Source organism: Pectinophora gossypiella, chromosome 10, assembly GCF_024362695.1.
Source record: "Pectinophora gossypiella chromosome 10, ilPecGoss1.1, whole genome shotgun sequence".
Lineage (NCBI taxonomy): Eukaryota > Metazoa > Arthropoda > Insecta > Lepidoptera > Gelechiidae > Pectinophora > Pectinophora gossypiella.
The window spans coordinates 6,449,997-6,470,768 of NC_065413.1; the positions used below are offsets into that span (position 1 = coordinate 6,449,997).

Consider the following 20,772-nt stretch of genomic DNA (forward strand, 5'->3'; position numbering starts at 1 on the left):
TCCCAACTACTATGTTTTGCAGACGACATGAAAATTTATGCGCGTGTTTCGTCGGTGGCTGATGCTGATAACCTACAAGCTGATCTCTTACGTTTGGAGGAGTACTGTTGTTTAAATCAATTAGATCTCAATCCTACCAAATGCAGCGTTGTGACTTTCAGTCGTAAACGCAACTTAATATCGCATAGTTATAAGATTAAAGACAAAATTCTTCTAAGACAGTCTACCGTGCGCGATCTCGGAGTCATTCATGACTCCAAGCTATTATTTGAGAGCCACATTGATAACATTGTGGCTAAGGCATCTAAAGCACTTGGATTTGTTAAACGTAGCTGTAAGGAGTTCACGCAAATTAAAACATTCAAAATTTTGTATTGCTCTTTAGTTCGCAGTAACCTGGAGTATGCGTCTCAAATTTGGAACCCCAGATACGCAACTTACGTTGATCGTATCGAAAGTATACAGAAAAAGTTTGTTCGCTACTTATGTTATCGCAGTAACGACCGCTATGAGTCTGCTGGTTACTACGACCAGTGTAGAAAACATCACCTTCTTCCACTGATGAAACGTCGAGAAATTGCCGATCTGATATTTTTGCTAAAAGTTGCTTGTAATTCAATAGACTGCTCAGAACTTCTATCGCAAATCTCCATCAGAGTCCCTAACAGGACCCTCAGGTTCCACCAACCCCTTTCTCTACCTTCGGCCTCAACAAACTATAGACAGAACACCTATGTATGGCGAGCGTGTAATAATTTCAATAAACTTTGTAAGGAAGTTGATCTTGACTTGTTTAACACCGGTTTTGCAGCGGCGAGGAGATTACTCAGTCAAAGGTTTTTTGATGCCTAATCTTCTTTTTATGTTCTTTATTTTAACTTTAATTTGCCTGTGCATAACTCTCTAATATCATATTTACTAGTTTAGGATTATCAGTGGAAACCTGTAATTAGTTTTCAACTGTTATGTTTTTTGTCTACTTTCTGTATTTTATAACTGTTGGTTTTCCTTAAATAAAATAAATAAATAAATAAATAAGTAGTAATGGTAATAAGTGGTATTAGTAAGTAGTAGTAGTGTAGTAGTTGATTTTATAATAAGTTGCGTCGCATCTTACTAGTGGTGTTCGGAAAATTATACGTTGGTTCACTAACTTTTCAACCCTATTCGTGGGCAGTAAATGTATTTAGACCAACACAATCCATTCCACAATGCATTGTAGCAGATTTCAAAGAGCCAAGCCGGAAAGAATAACAATTTTGATTACAATGAAGGATTTTACATTTCAATTTTCATAATAATGAATATTCTTAACGAAGTCTTTCTATCCTGTTTTAAAGATGCCGTCTCATTAAACAAATGGGCTTAAATCTCTTGAATTTTTAAATTTAAATTCTGACAGAGAAAGTAAGACGTATCGCATTTTAAACCGTGAAAATAAATATTTAAATTATAGTATTTCTCTGCTTGAGTGAACTTAGATTGCATTCAGCTGCTTAACATTCAAGGATATTATAAAAATCGACTAAGTGTCGTGGTTTCTAGAACTTGTGCCCGGTTGATGGCAATTGGGACGCCCCGTATTACATGGGACTTATACATAGCTGGCGACGAGTGGGTGTACTATACACCTCTGCCTACCTCATCCTGGATTCAGGCCTGATGCTATGACTAAGTGTCGGCGTAAACAGTTCACTGACCTTATGTATTAATATCATAATAATACTGCCAAGATTATTAACAACATAACACTATCAAAGCGTCTCTACTCTTACTTAACTTCACCAATATGTACAATTTACTCGCAAGATATACAAGGATAAAGAGCCCGAAGTGGTACCCTTGGCATGCGGGGACTGATGCAGTATCCCGATTCGGTGCGGGGAGGTATGTGTCCTTTCTGTATGTAAGTACTGTTATCCGTTCAGTATTATTTTATAAACAATAGTTAGGTACCTAATAAATTAGTAAGCGATGTCGAGTTATGTTCCTGCTCTGTCGAATTGGTTATATAAACTGTAATGGTATATGTAAGTGATTTTAATTAATAAATAAAAAAATATATTTTGTTCTCTATTATGTTCACTACTCAAACTAATCTCCTAATATGCTCATATTGTGCACAGTTTATCGTTTGCGGTGCTTGTGAAAAGCGAAAAAGTAAACTTGCATCCTATTATTTCACGTCAGCTCATTAATTTGTAGTCAACCACGATGAAGTATGGGACGCCTAGTTCGCTAGAAATGGGAACGTAATTATACGTGAAACAGGCCATCAGACTTAATTTTCCTTTAAAACGATAAATAATTCATAGGTAGGTAATGTTAACAAACCTTAATTACAATAATCTGTATAATCCTGAGATACTTTAAATACAATATTCCACTTTTTGAGGTAAAATCAGAGCAACGCTCTTTATGAAACTGAAATTTCCAATTCCAATGAAAATTATGGATAAACCTTTAAATTGTGATTCCGTCCAGAGTTATGGAATAAACCTTTATTAATACAATCCTCGTTATTCCTCTCCAATATAGGGATACTAATATTTCTCGCGGAGCCCATTTGCGGCGGATTTCCTCGGCAGAGCGAATGGTTCGGCTTTGGAGCAAGTCATGAGAAATCATCAATTTTCAAAATTATGCTAAGTTAGTATAAATTGGAGTAATATTTATAAACTTTAAAGCTCAAATTGAATTACACATAGATACATAAACTCATTATCTAATCACGCTTATTTCCCACCGTGTCAAACACAGGCTAATCGAAACTAAAATCAAATTCAAAGTTTAATTTATTAAATCTATTTTTACACTTGCCTCTCACTTTGAGGTAGCAGATTCGAATCTAGCACAGGCCTAAACCAATGATTATCGAATCTGTTTTGGAATTCATGTTTGGATCATAAATGATTATCACGTGTTCAGCGGTGAAGGAAAACATAATGAGTAAACCCACATTTCCGATAAAAACATTTTCGGAGGTGTGTGACCTAACCTGTATTGGGCTGGTTTCCCTTCGCGGTTTGGAAGGTCAGACAGGCAGTCGCTTAAAAACCTGACCTGTCAAATCTTCAGGTTAGGTAAGCGGACCCTGTGAAAAACGGGAAATGCAGGGGAATATTTGTAATTTGAGAAAACAAGATGAAACAATATCAGGGTTTATAAGACACTAGGCCACGTGATAATCTCAAAATGTTACGTTTGAACTTATTAGCTGTTATTCCGAGGTTGATTATTCCCTCGTATTATAATACTACTTAATATTATACTTTAGCAGCACATATCTTGTTTCAGATATTTATCTACCCTGTAATGATTTAACAAAGGAACTCATTCTATATTTAATTCATTACACATTCGCCTGTTTGTTTGCTCAGTATTTGTCTTTGAAATGATTAATTGAGAAATTTCAATTGTTTTCCCTCTTTACAAAGCGATTTATTTGTGTGCGTACCTGCTTTTGCAAATATAGAGGTCGATACACTAGTTTCAGTGTTATTGGTTGTAGATCAGATTTATTTTTTGATAGTTATTAGTTGTCTTGAAGACTGACATTTTCTTAGACCGCATCGCTACCTTATATCGAGCCTTATGTAGATATACAGATATCACTCGCGCCCGTAGTCCCTAATAAGGGGGAAAGCTAAAAGCCACCAGTAGTCGCAGACAATTTGCAGACACGCCGGGTAGTTAATATACTTACAACATAAAAAAAAAACATAAACTTACATCCTACTGCTAGGCGCAGTGTGTCTTACTGTACAATTCAAGGAGTAGCATGAATACGATAAACCGTATATAATATGTTTGAAATTAAATGATATGTATTGTCTTAAATGTGTTTGAAATCGGTTACCAACCCACATCCATACTTATAGACAGTTTTATCAGTTATCTCATCTACAACGTAATAGAACCCTTAATCCTTCGGTCATCCCTATTCTACCGCTACCGCTCCAAACTTGCGCTTAACAAAATAAGCGGGACCATCGAGTACTAAGTTCGCGTGAGCGAAACTTTCGCCGCGACTCCTTTTAACACTTCTGTAGCTATTTACATTTTATTGCTCGATACAAAGCGTGGAACTTGCCTAACCACTTTATTTGTTTCGTTTACATTTCTTTACGACGCTTTGTTTTAAGAACGCCACGTAAAGCTCATTTATTAAACGGCCGAAATCTAGGTCGTCTTTTAAGGTGTTTGTTGGTTACTCGTGGCGGCTTTTCTTTTCATAAAATTAAAAGGAACGTTTGATTGAAAATAAATATAAAAAGCTCTCTTGAAAGCGTTCTTGAAAAAAATGATGATTTTTTGAACGTGGCTCTACGATCAGTTGGACAAGAAGATGCTTTTAGACCATATATTTTTCAACTTAGGTACCTACTTATTTTTACCAGATCAGGGGGGTTAGTTAACAAGGCCACATTGAAGCGATTCATCTAACATCATTTGTTGACATTTGTTGACATTGCGCCCTTTTATATACGCAAATGTCAAACTTCAATACTTATTGTTTATTTTAACATAATACTATGGTAACTTTTTAGATAAACTGTTTCAATGTGTCCTTTTTAACCCCCCAGTTACAAAATCGAGCATATTAATCTTTTCTGCTCTATTTCAAACGGGTAGAAAAAAATACCGGAAGCGTTAAACATGCGACAAAGGCATAGCAATAAATATGCCACCGGTAAACATACGACGCTTGACAAATACAATATGATTTACCATGCATAATAGTTTGACATGCGTTGATCCGATCGTGCGTGACTCCGAAATCCAGTCTTCTTCTATCGTGTGGGTTGAGAGGTGAATTACCAACCATGGCTCATGTAACGACTACTAAATCCAGAAATCCAGGTTCCTATTAGATAGCAAGTTGACTACCAATATTTGTCCAGCCAAGTGGTGAATGCCATTCGGGAAAAATCTACGAAAAGTCCGTCAAAAACAAACAAAATGCATCAAGAATTTTATCCTGACTACCCTCAACGTCAACTTAAATAAAATATCTAACAAAATATCTATCATTATACTTCGTGCTTCGTTCTCGAGATTAGTAACCTGTAAGATGATAAGCTTGAACACAATGTAGTAACGCATAGTGACACCATTCATTGCACACATAGTTGAAAGCATATAGAAAAAAAAAATAATAACAAAAGTAATTCTTTTTTTTTTTTTTTTTTAAGGGTAGTCTTATATTGTCTGCCCCACTCGGATAGTCTCCGCGCGCTTCATTCGCTTTTGTGTGCTCCGCCATTCTGCACGGTTCAAATAATTGACCTATAATTCGGGAAAAAACTCTTAGAATACAATAGTTTTACTAGCTAATAATGTCCAAAAGACACAGTGAGGATATTGGTGACGTGAATCACATTAACAAACGTCTAAAAACATTAGAACGCATGATAATGCGTTCACGAAGACCTCGTGCTCGAGTTATTGAATCATCATCGTCGGAAGCGTCGTCACGGGAACCATCGCCTACTTCGAAGAACCTACAAGGTATTTAGTACAAACTTACATAATTTTCGTCAAGTTCGATATTTAAATTTTTATTATGTACGGCTTCGTCAGACACTTTAGGTGTTTATCTCGCCACTGCATAAAACAAGGTCAAGGTCAAAACATGACCAACAATCTGCCTGTTCTAAATTCAAATTTCGTTACGGCACAATCGGCAATCGGATAACTCTTTGGGAGTTTTTCCACCGCCACAACGTGCTCAGATTCAAATATATAATTATATATTATATAAGTACCTAGATACTTATAACCACATACCTACTATGCTCAATCGGTTGACTCTCTGGGAGTCCTCCACGAGTACGGTATAGGTATAGATATTTAGGCACCTTTTTTGTTCACACGAATAATTCCTCAGGAATTAAAATATGTTTGCGTGTTTTTCTATGGGAAATACACCTTACATTAATTTTCGGGTACAGAGACGTCTGTGGGACTATCTCGTAATCTCGGATTTTGCTGACGTATGATTCTGTGGGAGTCATACCATCCCCTAGTTACGACGCGTATCTTTATACGTGTATAATTTTGTCATCTAGGCGAAGAAAATCAGCGCGACCGGACGGCGTTGATCGTCACTCTACACGGACCCAACTCTGATGTCGAACCGGGACCGTCCTACGCGGTGGCTGAGAGGACCGCGACCGCCACTGCCGTCGCCGCCGCCGTGGATGAAGCTCGGGCTACCACGAGTACCCCACCTGCTGCAGAGAACGTCCTCGACAGCGCATTGTTAGAGATTCTCGGCGATGACCCCTCTGCAACCATACAATATGGACCGGATATACATAAGGACCTAGCATCCCGTTTCGAACACCTTGCGACAAATGGGTTAGATAAAAATGTTCGGAAGGAACTGGTCGACAAATATCCTATTCCGGGTAACTGCGGCCTCATCGGCGCGCCTATACTCAACGCCGAAATCAAAGCTGCTCTGCCCGATAGTATGTACAAGAGAGATAAGGCTATTGAAGCCCGGCAGAAACAACTCGCCACGGCTATTACAGTCCTTGGGGCCGCAATGACTGACCACATAAGTAGTGTCAAAAATAAGGATCACGAACTCATTAAGAAATTGATGGACACTGCTCGCCTATTATGCGACATCCAATATGCAGAATCCATCACTAGACGAAACTTCGCAATGTTTTCCCTTAAAAAGGATCTAAAAGAAAACTTAAGTACTTCCAAAGTGGATAAATATCTCTTCGGAGAAAACTTAACCGATACCTTGAAAGCGGCTAAGGCAGTAAACAAATCGGGCGCCGAGCTTAAGGTGATAAACAAGGTGGGGAAAAAATCTGCTGTTCAAACGCAGAAACCTCAGGGAAACAAAGGTTTAAACTGGAAAGCTCCAGCACCGCAGCAGCAGCGCAGGCCGACGGGTGCCGGGGCTCAGAAGAACCGCGTGCCTGCCACGACGACGTGGGCGAACCGCACGCGCGCCGCCGCCTCCAGGCCGTCGTCGCCGCCGCGCCGCCGCCGCTAGACCCGGTACTGTACGCTGGACAACTAGCACAGTTTTACTCGCAGTGGTCACTTATCACTTCCGACCATAATATTTTGAATATAATTCAAGGTTATAAAATTATCTTTGCCCGACCAGTCGTGCAACATTATGTACAACCGATCCCAAACTACTCTAGCAGTGAAATGCAATGCTTTGAAGAGGCTATTAATAGCCTACTAGGTATCGGCGCCATTTCAGCATGCGAACACTGCGAAGGACAATTTATATCTAGTGTTTTCCTGCGCCCAAAACCTAATGGTCAAATGCGCTTTATATTAAACTTAAAGAACTTGAATAAGTTTATTGACACAAGTCATTTTAAGCTAGAGGATATTCGTACATCAATTAAACTAATGTCACAGGACTGTTTTATGGCCACTGTCGACCTAAAGGACGCCTATTTCTTAATAAAAATTCACGAAGATTCTCGTAAATACTTGAGATTTATGTGGAACAATAAACTTTATGAGTTTAATGTACTACCATTCGGGTTGAACACGGCGCCTTACATCTTTACTAAGCTAATGAAGCCTGTAATCAGTCTACTTAGAGCAGCTGGACATATTTCCACAATATACCTTGACGATATTCAATTGTTAGGAAGATCATATCTTGAATGCTCTTACAACGTGAACTCAACTATTAATCTACTTACCGCTCTTGGTTTTATAATCAATAGGGAAAAAAGTCAGTTGACCCCTTCAAAATCATGTAAATTTTTAGGCTTCATCTTGGATTCACATACTATGCAAATAACTTTGCCCCCCGAAAAGAAAACACATATCAAAGCAGAGTTACAAAAAATAATAAACATTACTAGGTGTAAAATTAGAAAATTTGCTCAACTTATAGGACTTCTTGTGTCTGCGTGTCCCGCAGTGGAATATGGAATGTTATATACAAAACAGTTAGAACGGTGTAAGTATTTAAACTTACAACCTCATGATGACTATGACAGGTATATGAAAATCCCGGAAAACTTACTTTCGGACTTTCAATGGTGGCTACGTGCTATAGAGAGCCCTGCGCACCGTATTCGAGACGACTGTTACGCGGTTGAAATATTTTCTGACGCCTCAACTACGGGGTGGGGCGCGGCCTGCGGGGGTGACACCGCGAATGGGCCTTGGTCACAGTCGGAGCGCGGGATGCACATTAACTATCTCGAACTGTTAGCTGCTTACTTTGCGATTAAAATTTTTGCAAAACATTTAGAAAATTGTCAAGTTTTAATTCGCATAGACAACGCTACTGCGCTATCCTACATTAACCGCATGGGCGGGATTCAATTCCCACATCTCACTGACATTGCTAGACAGATCTGGCAATGGTGTGAACATAGGAAAATCTTTATAAAGGCTTCATATGTCCCATCTAAAGAAAACATCGTAGCTGACACTGAATCCCGACGTTCACATCCAGACATAGAATGGGAGGTAGAAAACTCTACTTTTGACCAGTTAGTTTCACAGTTTGGTTCCCCAGACATCGACCTGTTCGCCAGTAGACTGAACAAGAAATGTGAAAAGTACGTATCTTGGCACAGGGACCCTGACGCCTTCGCTATCGATGCATATACGATAAGCTGGAAGAATCTATATTTTTATGCCTTCCCACCGGTTTCGATGATACTTAAAACACTGCGCAAGATTATCGCCGACAAAGCGACCGGTATCATGATCGTCCCGTTGTGGCCCACACAACCTTGGTACCCAATTTTCCGCAGTCTTTTGACGTCCCATATTTTTGAGTTCAGTTCAAATGACCATGTAATCGTTTCTCATTCCAGCAGGAGGAACATTCACTCGAACCTTACCCTGGCTGCCGGAATATTATCCGGGCAGCACTATTGCGACGGTCCGTACCAGCCTCGGCAGTAGATATAATGATTAGTTCTTTAGCTGATTCATCTTTTAAACAGTACAACACCTATATTAATAAATGGTATGATTTTTGTAAACAAAATAACACACCTTTATACGATGCATCAATATTTAAAGTCATGGAGTTCCTTACTGATTTATATAATAGTGGCAATCAATATGGTTCGTTAAATTGCTGTAGAGCAGCCTTGTCCTTAATTTTAGGAACCAATATATCAACGGATTATCGTATTCAAAGGTTCTTCAAAGGTGTGTTTAGGCTAAGACCTACTATTCCCAAGTACGATATCACTTGGGACACTGGGTGCGTGCTAGATTACCTGGCTCTCTTGTACCCTAACGAGGCCATATCAATGGAAAAACTTGCAAAAAAATGTGTAACATTACTGGCACTGGTTACCGCCCATAGGGTACAAACCCTGTCGAAAATAAATATTTATAACATTAAGATGTTTCCAGATAAGATTGTTACCAAAATTTCAGATCTCATCAAAACTTCGAAAGTCGGTACGAATAATCCAGTCCTTACCTTACCTTTCTTTCTGCAAAAACCTGGGATTTGCCCAGCCAAGTCATTAATTAGCTACATAAATAGAACGGCCTCAATTAGAGAGTCAGATTACCTTTTTATCAGTTTTAAGCGGCCTCATAAAGCCGTCACCACACAAACACTCAGTCGTTGGATTAAGTCTACACTGAAAGATTCTGGTGTGGATGTGTCAATCTTTTCAGCACATAGCACGCGCCACGCTGCCACATCCCAGGCATACAGCGCAGGGGTTAGCATTGACCAGATTCGAAAAACTGCTAGTTGGAGTCAAAACTCCACCACGTTTGGAAAATTCTACAATAGAACCATCATGACCACAAACGAGGCAGAGTTGGCTCGTGCTATATTAAATAATAATTTGTAATTTTATTTAGTTTGTAATCATCTAGACACATTATAATAATAAGTACTAGACAATTATACATTTAATCTACACTTCGTTATAGTTTTCTTTACTGCGATATTTCCCGAACCTGCTCTCAACATCTACATTGTGTTCAAGCTTATCATCTTACAGGTTACTAATCTCGAGAACGAAGCACGAAGTATAATTAACGGTTAAACGAACTTACCTGTAAGTGAAGTTCTATCGTAATTATACGAGTGCTTCGTTCGAAGAGATTAGTAACCCCCGCCCGCCCTAGACCCCAAATCTGTTCTGCAAATATCGCAAACAGAGCCCTAAACTAATGAAGCGCGCGGAGACTATCCGAGTGGGGCAGACAATATAAGACTACCCTTAAAAAAAAAAAAAAAAAAGAATTACTTTTGTTATTATTTTTTTTTTCTATATGCTTTCAACTATGTGTGCAATGAATGGTGTCACTATGCGTTACTACATTGTGTTCAAGCTTATCATCTTACAGGTTACTAATCTCTTCGAACGAAGCACTCGTATAATTACGATAGAACTTCACTTACAGGTAAGTTCGTTTAACCGTTAATAATATCTATCATTCACAAGTAAAAATTATCCCAACCTGCTATGAGAAACGAACGAAAAAGCACAAATTGATAACAGGCAATTAAGAAGTTACTTACATGAACGGTTCACTTAATTAGATACATATAATTTATTATCTTAAAACACGCGCGCGCGTCGGGCAGTTCGAAAAACACTCACGTTTGTTGCGTTTTTTATGCATTTAGTTAACGCACGACAATGGTGCGTTTTATTCGTGATTGACGAATCGAAATTACCCTCCGCAATTGAAATTCAAGTTTTCGATCAAATAACTCGATAATACGTGCACTCTATTATGCATTCTAGTCTGTGCCTGCTATTAAGTCTATTTGTAAGTTGAACAGAGAAATACCAAGTTCTCCCGAATGCAATAAGCAGTCGATTGTCTTTGCTAAACCACATCGAGACGACTGAAGCGTTTGTTTGCTTTAGTTAACGAAAATTCGATTTATAACTTACTGTATATGGAATTATTGGGTGCTAGAGATGACCGGGTTAAGTACATACATACATAAACTCACCGGGGTAAGCAGAGACTATGGAATTCCATTTGACATACTTCTCTTGCTTTCTCCGAATTCATCAATCGTTTGAAACACGCACGCCGGTTTAGAGTAGATAGTACTGAACCTTTTCTAAGGACATCTTCAATTAGGTCAATGTACGTCCTTCTAGGTCTTCTTCTGCCAGCCCTACCACCGACCTTCGTTTTATATACTGATAATGCTTTTGTGTTGCCAGTGATGACCTACGGCAGTGAGACGTGGCCGCTTACTATGGGTCTCGTGAGGAGGCTCGGTGTCGCTCAGCGGGCAATGGAGAGAGCTATGCTTGGTATTTCCCTGCTTGATCGAATCAGAAATGAGGAGATCCGCAGGAGAACTAAAGTCACCGACATAGCTCGGCGAATTGCAAAGCTGAAGTGGCAGTGGGCAGGACACATGGCGAGGAGAACCGATGGCCGCTGGGGCGGAAGGGTTCTGGAGTGGCGGCCGCGTGTCGGACGACGCTCAGTGGGTAGGCCCGCTACAAGGTGGACCGACGATCTGGTGAAGGTCGCGGGAAGCCGCTGGATGCGGGCAGCGCAGGACCGATCGTCGTGGAGATCCTTGGGGGAGGCCTATGCCCAGCAGTGGGCGTCGTACGGCTGATGATGTAATGCTTTTGTAATCTGCTATATGTGTCCAAACCAACTTAACACTTTTAGGGAGATGTCAGTGAGAGTAATATTTCACAATTGACATGAATAGCACAACAGACCGACTCCTTTTTCCAAGATATTTTTTTCCCGGTATTGCTACAGATATGTGTTTTAGTGCTGGACTGGCAGCATAAGATTTTTTTCAACAGCTTATCTTCTCAAACTGGAAAGTGTTTTTATATGAACAATTATATAGGCGAAAGACTGCGCAGAACTTAGGTATAAAAGTGGCTGTATGTTGAATGTAGGTACCTAAGTCTTGATCAAATTTGATAATAATATATTAAAATATGATGATAATATAGGAATCGTTATGTAACGATTCCTTAGGTGTACATACAAATCTTTCTGGTATTTGTTACACTTTGTTTTTGTATATGCTTGCATAAGTAATCAATAAAAAAATGTTGTGGTTCTGTCTACCCCATTAGGAACTAAGGGCGTGCGATTGAGTAAGTGTGGTGGAAACTATTCATGTCCCTGATTTGGCTGCTTGCATCTTTGTTTATAGCATGTAATGGAGATATCGTTCTAAGTACCTAGTCACAAAATCAGCGAAGACTTCACTCGTATTTTTTATTAAGTATTACGTGAAATCTACACTTAAGCCTTAAGGCATCACACATTGACATAGTTTCGGAAAGGCTGTACTTACACAGATACAATAGTTTGTTCATAATCTCCGCCTTGCCTATTGTGACTGCTTGTGACCTAAAAACTAAGTTGCACCGTCTAATGTAGGTACTGAGTATATAGTGTGTCTGCCAACCGACCCACATAACTCCTCGGCTATGAGGGCAAGAATGAAGCCGGACGTTTCTTTAGATTATCTGGATAAGGTTTTAGGCGATTCTCATACGACACTACGCACCAACGCGGTTAGAGGTGAAGCGGTTTTAAGATCGCATTGACTTGAATGTAATGTGCGATGCCTAACAAATGAACACCGCTTCTAAATCCGCGTCGTAAGAGTAACGCCCTAATTAACAATAATACGTAAAATATAACGGCCTCCATGGTCCAGTGGTTAAGCGTTGGGCTCACGACCTACAGGTCCCTGGTTCGAATCCCGGTGGGAACATTTCACAAATATCACTTTTTGAGCCCTGATTTGGTTAGGACATTACAGTCTGATCACCCGATAGTCCGAAAAGGAGATAATCCGTGCTGCGGATGTAAGTACATAGTCGTTACAAGAGACACGTCAGGGGCCTTTGGCAGCTCAATAATAACCCTGACACCAGGGTTGCTAGTGCACCTCTTAATCCGCCCGTTAGAAGAAGAAGATATATAAATCCCTTGATTTAGGCCACTCCTCGAGGAGCTCAGTGGCGCAGCGGTTAACGCGCTCGGTCTGCGATTGTTGAAGTTAAGTAACTTTCGCAAAGGCCGGTTATAGGATGGGTGACCACAAAAAAAAAGTTTACAAATCGAGCTCCTCCGTGCTTTGGAAGGCACGTTAAGCCGTTGGTCCCGGGTGCATTAGCAGTCGTTAATAACCATCAATCCGCACTGGTCCCGCGTGATGGTTTAAGGCCCGATCTCCCTATCCATCCATAGGGAATGCCCGTGCCCCAGCAGTGGGGACGTTAATGGGCTGATGATGATGAGGCTACTCCTACATGATGGAATAATAAGAATGTCGTATAACATGTTACTAATAAAGAACGTTATATGATCAATTACGATACGGTTCGTAGAGTCAGTCGCAGGACTTTGTCTCTAAAAGGATTGCAAGTTGTTTCCTCATTACGTGTGCTTCTGCCCACTTCATTGGTGTTTCTAGGCGTGGGTTTATATTTATCTACGTGTGCTGTTGTAAAGTCAACATTTAAGTGCTCTTAAATGTCATGTTTAGTAAATTGCAACTTAATCTATCTATGGGTGAAATTAAAAACAGACGAGAGTTTATAACATACTGGGTACTGGGCTTGGTACTTACCTATGTACACTCAGATATTTTTATTTTCATTCATTCCCACAGACAACGACGATAAGCAAGTCTGTGCCGGACAACTCCAAAGATCTCAGATTATTTTTTAGTTTTACTTACCGTTGAAAGTTAAAGATATAGTTTCTAAAATTGTTCTGTTATAATAATCATTATAATTGTATTTTTATTCAAAAAAAGAGACACACATCTTACACATGGCACCGTGTTTCCTACTCCGTGTCCGTGCAACACCTACTAGTTGCGAACCCGAAATTCGTACTTAAAGTAGACAAGATGGCGCCAGAACAGGATCACACAACCTCACAACACTAGGCTCTCTCTTGCTAGAAGGACGTAAGAGAACCTCACGCAGTTCAGTGCTTAGGAACACTCAGTCAGTTTACAGATACGGGAATAGTTAAATCGTTGTTTTCATTTTCAACTCCAGCTAAAATGAACCAGCAAAACCCCACAGAATAGTACCATGCAGTCTACAGTCCCGTACAAAGTCAAGATTTTTTTACCCATGTTGTTTACGCCAATCCATGTTTCCACATTTAAAACATGAAAACAAAATATTACATAAATGATGATAAAGTGTTCTTAGGCAAACAAATAATGTTTGTATTTCTATTTTCTTTTTGCTTATTAGATATTGACAACTGAGCCATGATTGTTCTTAATTAGATCCTTCTCTTCATTTGTTTCGAACGTTGTCGTGAACCATACATAATCATGTACGGTCACGAATTATCTAAATTCTGAATCACATTCCAAAACTGAAATGTGTCATAGTTACATGAATACCTATAGGGCAAAATACCTACAAATGGACAACGTGCCCATAACTGTCTAAATATAGGGTAAAAAACCCACGATGTTAGAATATGGGGTGCAACCCCGCGAATGGCCTCCAACCGCCCCTTACAGCCATCCCTGTCCCCCTGATTGAATTGATAAATTCATCTGATTTCCTGATAAATCACCACAACGATATCACCTACTGCAATGTTTTACTGTTTGTTTTACTATCCGTTTTACTGTTTACTGTCTGTTGTTCTCTTTATCGATTTGTATCGGATAATACAAATATAGCATAACTGATATCTAAGTAATTAGGAAAATATATAAGTATTATTAGACTTAACTTGGGGGAGGCCTATGCCCAGCAGTGGGCGTCGTACCTACGGCTGATGATGATGATAAGACTTAACTGAATATTCTTCCTGCGCATCGACAGGAAGTCTGATAAAACTGTTGTTGATTGTTATATCTGAAAATACACTGTTATTTCTGCTCTGATCTATTTCTGAATAATCTGAATGGTTACTGATTTCTGTTCTCTGTTCTAATGCACCTTCTTTTGTTTTCTGGAAATTATTTAGTTTTTTCGTAATGACAGCCCGCCAAAAGCATATCAACTTTTTTCTGGCCAGTGTTATTATGACATATATAACCTACAAATCGATTACTCACTCGACTAAAAATAAAATCGATATGATGCATTTTATTATTATGAATTTGATTATTTAAATTCGAGAACTGATTACAGTTCGAGACAAACGTCGTGATAGACAAACAATGGATACCTACTTAAACAACGGAATCCCGAAACACGTGCAAAGGAAACCATAACCATGAATATTCTGTCGACTTAAGAGCGTTAAATAATTCATCAGCCCTTAAATCACCATTAAAGATAAAATCTACCTATTTCTCTCATCAGCTGTCGTTACTGTTGAACAAACATATTGTTTTAGTTATATTTTTACACTATAACCCTTTGCGTATTAGCGTTTAACTACAAAGTCATAGTGTTATACATATTCCCTAGAGATCGGAAAGAAGAAAACTTAGAAAAACTTATTTTCAATCAAATCTGCCTTTATCCTACTGATGGCTGATTTTCTTTTTCGTAACTTATCTCTCAGACGGGATACGCACCACTTTGCTCCACATTTTATAGCAATGTATCATGAATTTAGCTAGACAGTATGGAGAACTACCAAAATTTAGGAACACTTTTATTCTCATTCAATCAATCTAGTTTTATTCGGGATACAAAATAACAATAAATATTTTCCATTTTGGTATTTTCAATTTGTAAATTCATGAAATTTTAGCTCCCGTGGTGAGTCTAAAATGTTTTGTTTGAGTGTTTTTACGCTGTTTTAATGGACCCTTTTAACTCTTCCATTAGTTACTTACACGTTAATATTGAAAGGGTATTGTATCGAAATTGTTTTTCTGGGCATAACACAACTTGGCTCACGCTTTGCTGACTTTTGCTTTTATGTAGGACATATTTGTAAAAGCCAGTTTATAAATAAGTACTGAAACTCTATAAGTGGTTCTCAGAGAGAGAGAGCTCTCAGAGAGTTATTAAAGTCTTGCAGAAATACGAATTTCCTATTTTTTATATAGAAATGTATTTATTAATGCATGTATGAAAAATACACATATGTACAGGATTTGATAACATTTTCGTTATTTTATAATTATAGATATTACAAAATATTCGTTTCATTAACTTTTTAGAACTTTACTTATGTACCTACCTATAACAATACATAATATTATAAAATACATGAAAATTCCTCACAGCTCGTAATCCCAATACCAATATGTGTAGGCACCTATTTAAAATCGAGATAATAACCAGCAGTACATTACAAGTAGCAATTATACCATTTGGCAGAGTGCAGCGGACGATGGCAATGGAAAGTACCTTGAGCGCTGAAACAATGGCTCCTTCGGCTAATTGGGAAGAAAATGTTCTGTACTTAGACACAGCTTGAATGCAGGAAGTACAACTGCAGAATACATTATACAGGTTAGTTTACGTGGTCCATTTTAATGACCGATTATTTAAATACTCATTTAGGTACATAGACCTCTTCAAAATGACACACAAGGTCAAACGACGGTCCATATACATACAGAACACATTATACAAGTCAGTCTACGAGGTCCATTTTAATGACAGATTTTTTTAATAGTCACTTACATAGACCTCCCCAGCACATGATCGACATGGGCAAATGGCGGTCCATACACAATGACAATACATACAGAATACATTATACAAGTCAGTTTGCGTGGTCCATTTCAATGATAGAATATTTTAATAGTCATTTACATAGACCGCTCCAACATGATGGACCTGGACTAACATTAGGGTCCATTATAATATCAATCAAGGACTGATAAGTTCCCATTATATCATCAGAGAAATATACAGACTAACTAATAAAAGTATAAATTGAGGAGCTCGGTGGCGCAGCGGTTAACGCGCTCGGTCTGCGATTGTTGAAGTTAAGCAACTTTCGCAAAGGCCGGTCATAGGATGGGTGACCACAAAAAAAAAAGTTTTCATCTCGAACTCCTCCGTGCTTCGGAAGGCACGTTAAGCCGTTGGTCCCGGCTGCATTAGCAGTCGTTAATAACCACCAATCCGCACTGGGCCCGCGTGGTGGTTTAAGGCCCGATCTCCCTATCCATCCATAGGGAAGGCCCGTGCCCCAGCAGTGGGGACGTTAATGGGCTGGTTATGATGATGATGAACTAATAAAAAAATAAACAAACAGTGAACTTGTGTTTAAAGTATTTGACAGCCAAGCAAAGTTCAATCGAATTGCTAGGTTGATTAAATTTAGCTTGTCTGTCATATACTTTTACAGACGTTTGCTTGTGTATTTTTTATTAGTAAAGCAGTAAATAAATCAAACAAGGTGACATCAAGTGAAAAAAGTTCAACAACTTCAAATTCAAATGGTAACAGTGTACTAAACTATACTACAAGTGACGGCAAGTTATTTTCTAATGATCTAGGTACAGTTTAGTTCACTTTTCATAGAAACACTTGCATGAATTTATGTAGAACTGTATACTGCAACACGCTATTACTACACGGCAAAGTTTCCGTGACGTATCCATTTATTATTTCACTTATAATAATAACGTGACAATCATCTGAGTTAACACTTATTGTGAAATAAATATAGAATGACAGTATAATTTAAAGCAAAAACTAGGTCTCCGTCTAATTCATAGGTATACGGAAGCGTTCTGATACGGCTTCGGTCACTCAAATATATACCCACCCATACCCATGGTTATAACAAAACCAAGCTCAATCCGCCATTGCTAGCCGTTTGATGTCAAAGTGTTGTTTGTTTTTTTTTTATTAAAGGTTGTGGTCTGGAATCAAATCCTTTGGGCCAAGTCTTCGTTTTGTCTTTTAAATTATGTTGTGTTTCAAGTGTTACATTAGTGTTACCTACCATTAAATTGGTATCTCCAGCATTCCAAGGACTTAAGTTTTATTAATGACAATTAAGCGAATTACTTATCTAAAGTACTTGAATACAATCACACACAAATATATAAAAATAATTAAAACTGTAAGTAAATATTTTATCAAAAGTTCAAAATTCCGTGCAAAGTAAATTAAAAACATTAGTCGTGGGTAATTTATTTTTTACAACATGGCAACGGAGATGGCGTCAGCGCGGCAGCGTTAACGTGCCTTCCGAAGGACGAATCATCTCACATTCGTACAATCAGGTGATCAGCCTGTAATTTCCGAACCAAAGTAGGGGTCACAAAATGATTTTTGGATGTGTCCCAACCGGGATTCGAGCCTCGACCTTTGGATCGTTAGCCCAACGCTCAACCTCAGAGACCGTTTGCCACCATGGCGTAGTGGGATAGGACCCTTATGGTTGCTAATTAGTAGCTTGAAGTTAGCAGATCGTTCCTTATATTCGAGAGGACATACTTTCTGCAAAGTCCAAAATAACGAGCGTGATTAAAAATTTATACTCTATCTCCTAGAACCGTTTATCGTGAACGCTTGCAATTTATACATATTTAGAGAGTTTAGCGAGTCAAGTTCTGAAAAGCTAGCATTTCCGTTTCAACTGGAAATTAGAGTCAACATGATTTGCTGTCGAGAATTGGAGTTCAGCTAAATGTGTTGCTAAACAAATTTTCCATTTACTATGAAATTAAATTTGGTTAGACTACGCCGATACTTTCTTGATATATTTAGATTCCTGCTTTTTTTGTAAAACAAGTTTTTTTCTGTTTTTTTTTTTGTTGTAACGCATCTCTATTCTATTTATTTACAAGACCTATTCAACCACTCGATCTCCGTGGTCCAGAGGGTGAGCGTTGGGCTCACGATTCGGAAATCCCGAGTTCGAATCCCGGTGAGGTCATATCAGAAAAATCTCTTTGTGATCCCTAGTTTGGTTAGAACATTGCCGGCTGATCAACGCGAATATACGAAAGTAAGATGATCAGTGCTTCGGAAGGCATGTTAAGCCGTTGGTCCCGGTTACTACTGACTGATGTAAGTACATAGTCGTTACATGAATCATGTTAGGGGCCTTTGACGGCTCAATAATAACCCTGACACCAAGGTCGATGAGGTTGGTAATTTATACGAAGACATGGTCGCAATAAAACATTTCTATTTCTATTTCATCTTATAACCCACACGAGAAGAAAAAGACTGATTTATCCTACTTATTGTTAATTTATATTATTTTTCTTATTGTACATACATACATACACATACATAAACTCACGCCCGTAATCCCTAATGGGGTGGGCAGAGCCACAAGTAATCAAAGACAACTTGCAGCCACTGTTGATACGAAGTCCAAAGATGGATATGACGAACCTTATGGTGATAAGGGATCAGCCTATCGCCCATAACATTCTTATTCTTATTGTACTTACTTATAAATTATTTAAAATTATGCTTGTAAAAAATAAACCATTTTTCATTAAAGTTACATACTTACATTGTTATTGAAAGAATAATTGAAAAAACTAAAAGAATACTTATCCAAAATTGACGTGATAAAATTAAGGCTCGTCATTTTGAATAAATAAAGAACAAAGAAATAATTTACAAAGATTACCTTGTTCTCTAAGACTTTGCACGTGTTTCTAGAAGATTCTGACCCGCGAGCGTAAATATTAACGCAACCCGGAGATACACTATTAGGAGCAGACCTATACAAACCATGGTATTATACTAACTTAGTACGACAGGACGTTCCAAGTATGTACTTGGCACTTTATCAAAGCGAAACAATACACCACCAATTTTCGTCTATTTTCCATCCCAGACTTTATCTTTCCGAACTTCCGAGAGAGGAATACGCTGAAGGTAAATATAAGACAATGATTAATGTAAATATAACTGTAATAAATCAATTCTTTCTTTGTATGTGTAGGTACGCTCCCATAGTGAATCACTCAACGACAACAATCGTAGTTCCTAATACACCGCTAAACCTATACAGGGTTTTAGTCACATCGTAACGAAAAGTTTGAGGGATGATTCAAACCATGATTCTGAGTTGATATCAATTGGAATTTAAAAAAAAAACAGAGAAAATTCCACTTGATATCAACTCAGAATCATGGTCTGGATCATCCTCCCCAATATTCGTTGCGATGCCACTAACACTCTCTATATACATCACTATCCCAACGTCTATATCAAATGGTGTCATAATTCCCGAATACGTAAACACCACATCAACACGGAGGAGTATTACGGAATTTAGTGAATTCCGTGAAAATTTCGAGTGGGAGACATTTCAGCACGGAATCACTACGGAATAAATTGCTTCCGATTCCCATAAAGAATTCGGATTTGGGATTTGTGTCCATTGATTCTCCAATTTAAGCCCTTTGGGGTAGTTGCACAACAAAGTCCGGACGTCCACAAGTAAGATTTAGGACAGAGCGACGAAATTTCTCATGTGTACAGTGTAATGGATAATAATACCTCTGAGCTTAAGTATATTATCATTTTATTAGACAGAAGAGTAAATAAAGAAACTAAAGAAAAATAATATTTACATTCGACATACATACGTAAACTCTAGTTTACTTACTGGGTGAGCCAAACTACATTTTTTTGAGGCGACTTATTGTTTTCCGCAAATGACATCAACCACTTGGCCGGATAAATGAGAAGCGCTGAGGCCTTACAAGTCGTTAGAAAAAAGTATGGCAAGATAGTAATTGATAAATAATAAACGAACACCAAGTGCACTTAGCCCGTCTATTTCACCCATTAGCATACAGCGCTCACTCCCGCTAATCTGCGAACACTCGACCTAAAAGCTTGATAGTTCAGCTTTTATGGACAAATAAACTGTAGCGCCGAATAG

General features: G+C 38.5%; 2 protein-coding genes across 2 annotated transcripts in view; one reads left to right on the forward strand and one right to left on the reverse strand.

Annotated features, from left to right (window-relative positions):
• The window catches only part of LOC126370379 (uncharacterized), a 380,386-nt gene that overhangs the window by 308,314 nt on the left and 51,300 nt on the right, over positions 1–20,772 (reverse strand). The gene's annotated exons all lie outside the window — the stretch shown is intronic.
• On the forward strand, positions 6,674–9,920 carry LOC126370274 (uncharacterized). Its single transcript, XM_050015099.1, has 2 exons — positions 6,674–7,026; positions 8,832–9,920. The coding sequence occupies exon 2, from the start codon at positions 8,928–8,930 to the stop codon at positions 9,837–9,839; it is 912 nt and encodes a 303-aa protein (XP_049871056.1). The 5' UTR covers positions 6,674–7,026; positions 8,832–8,927; the 3' UTR covers positions 9,840–9,920.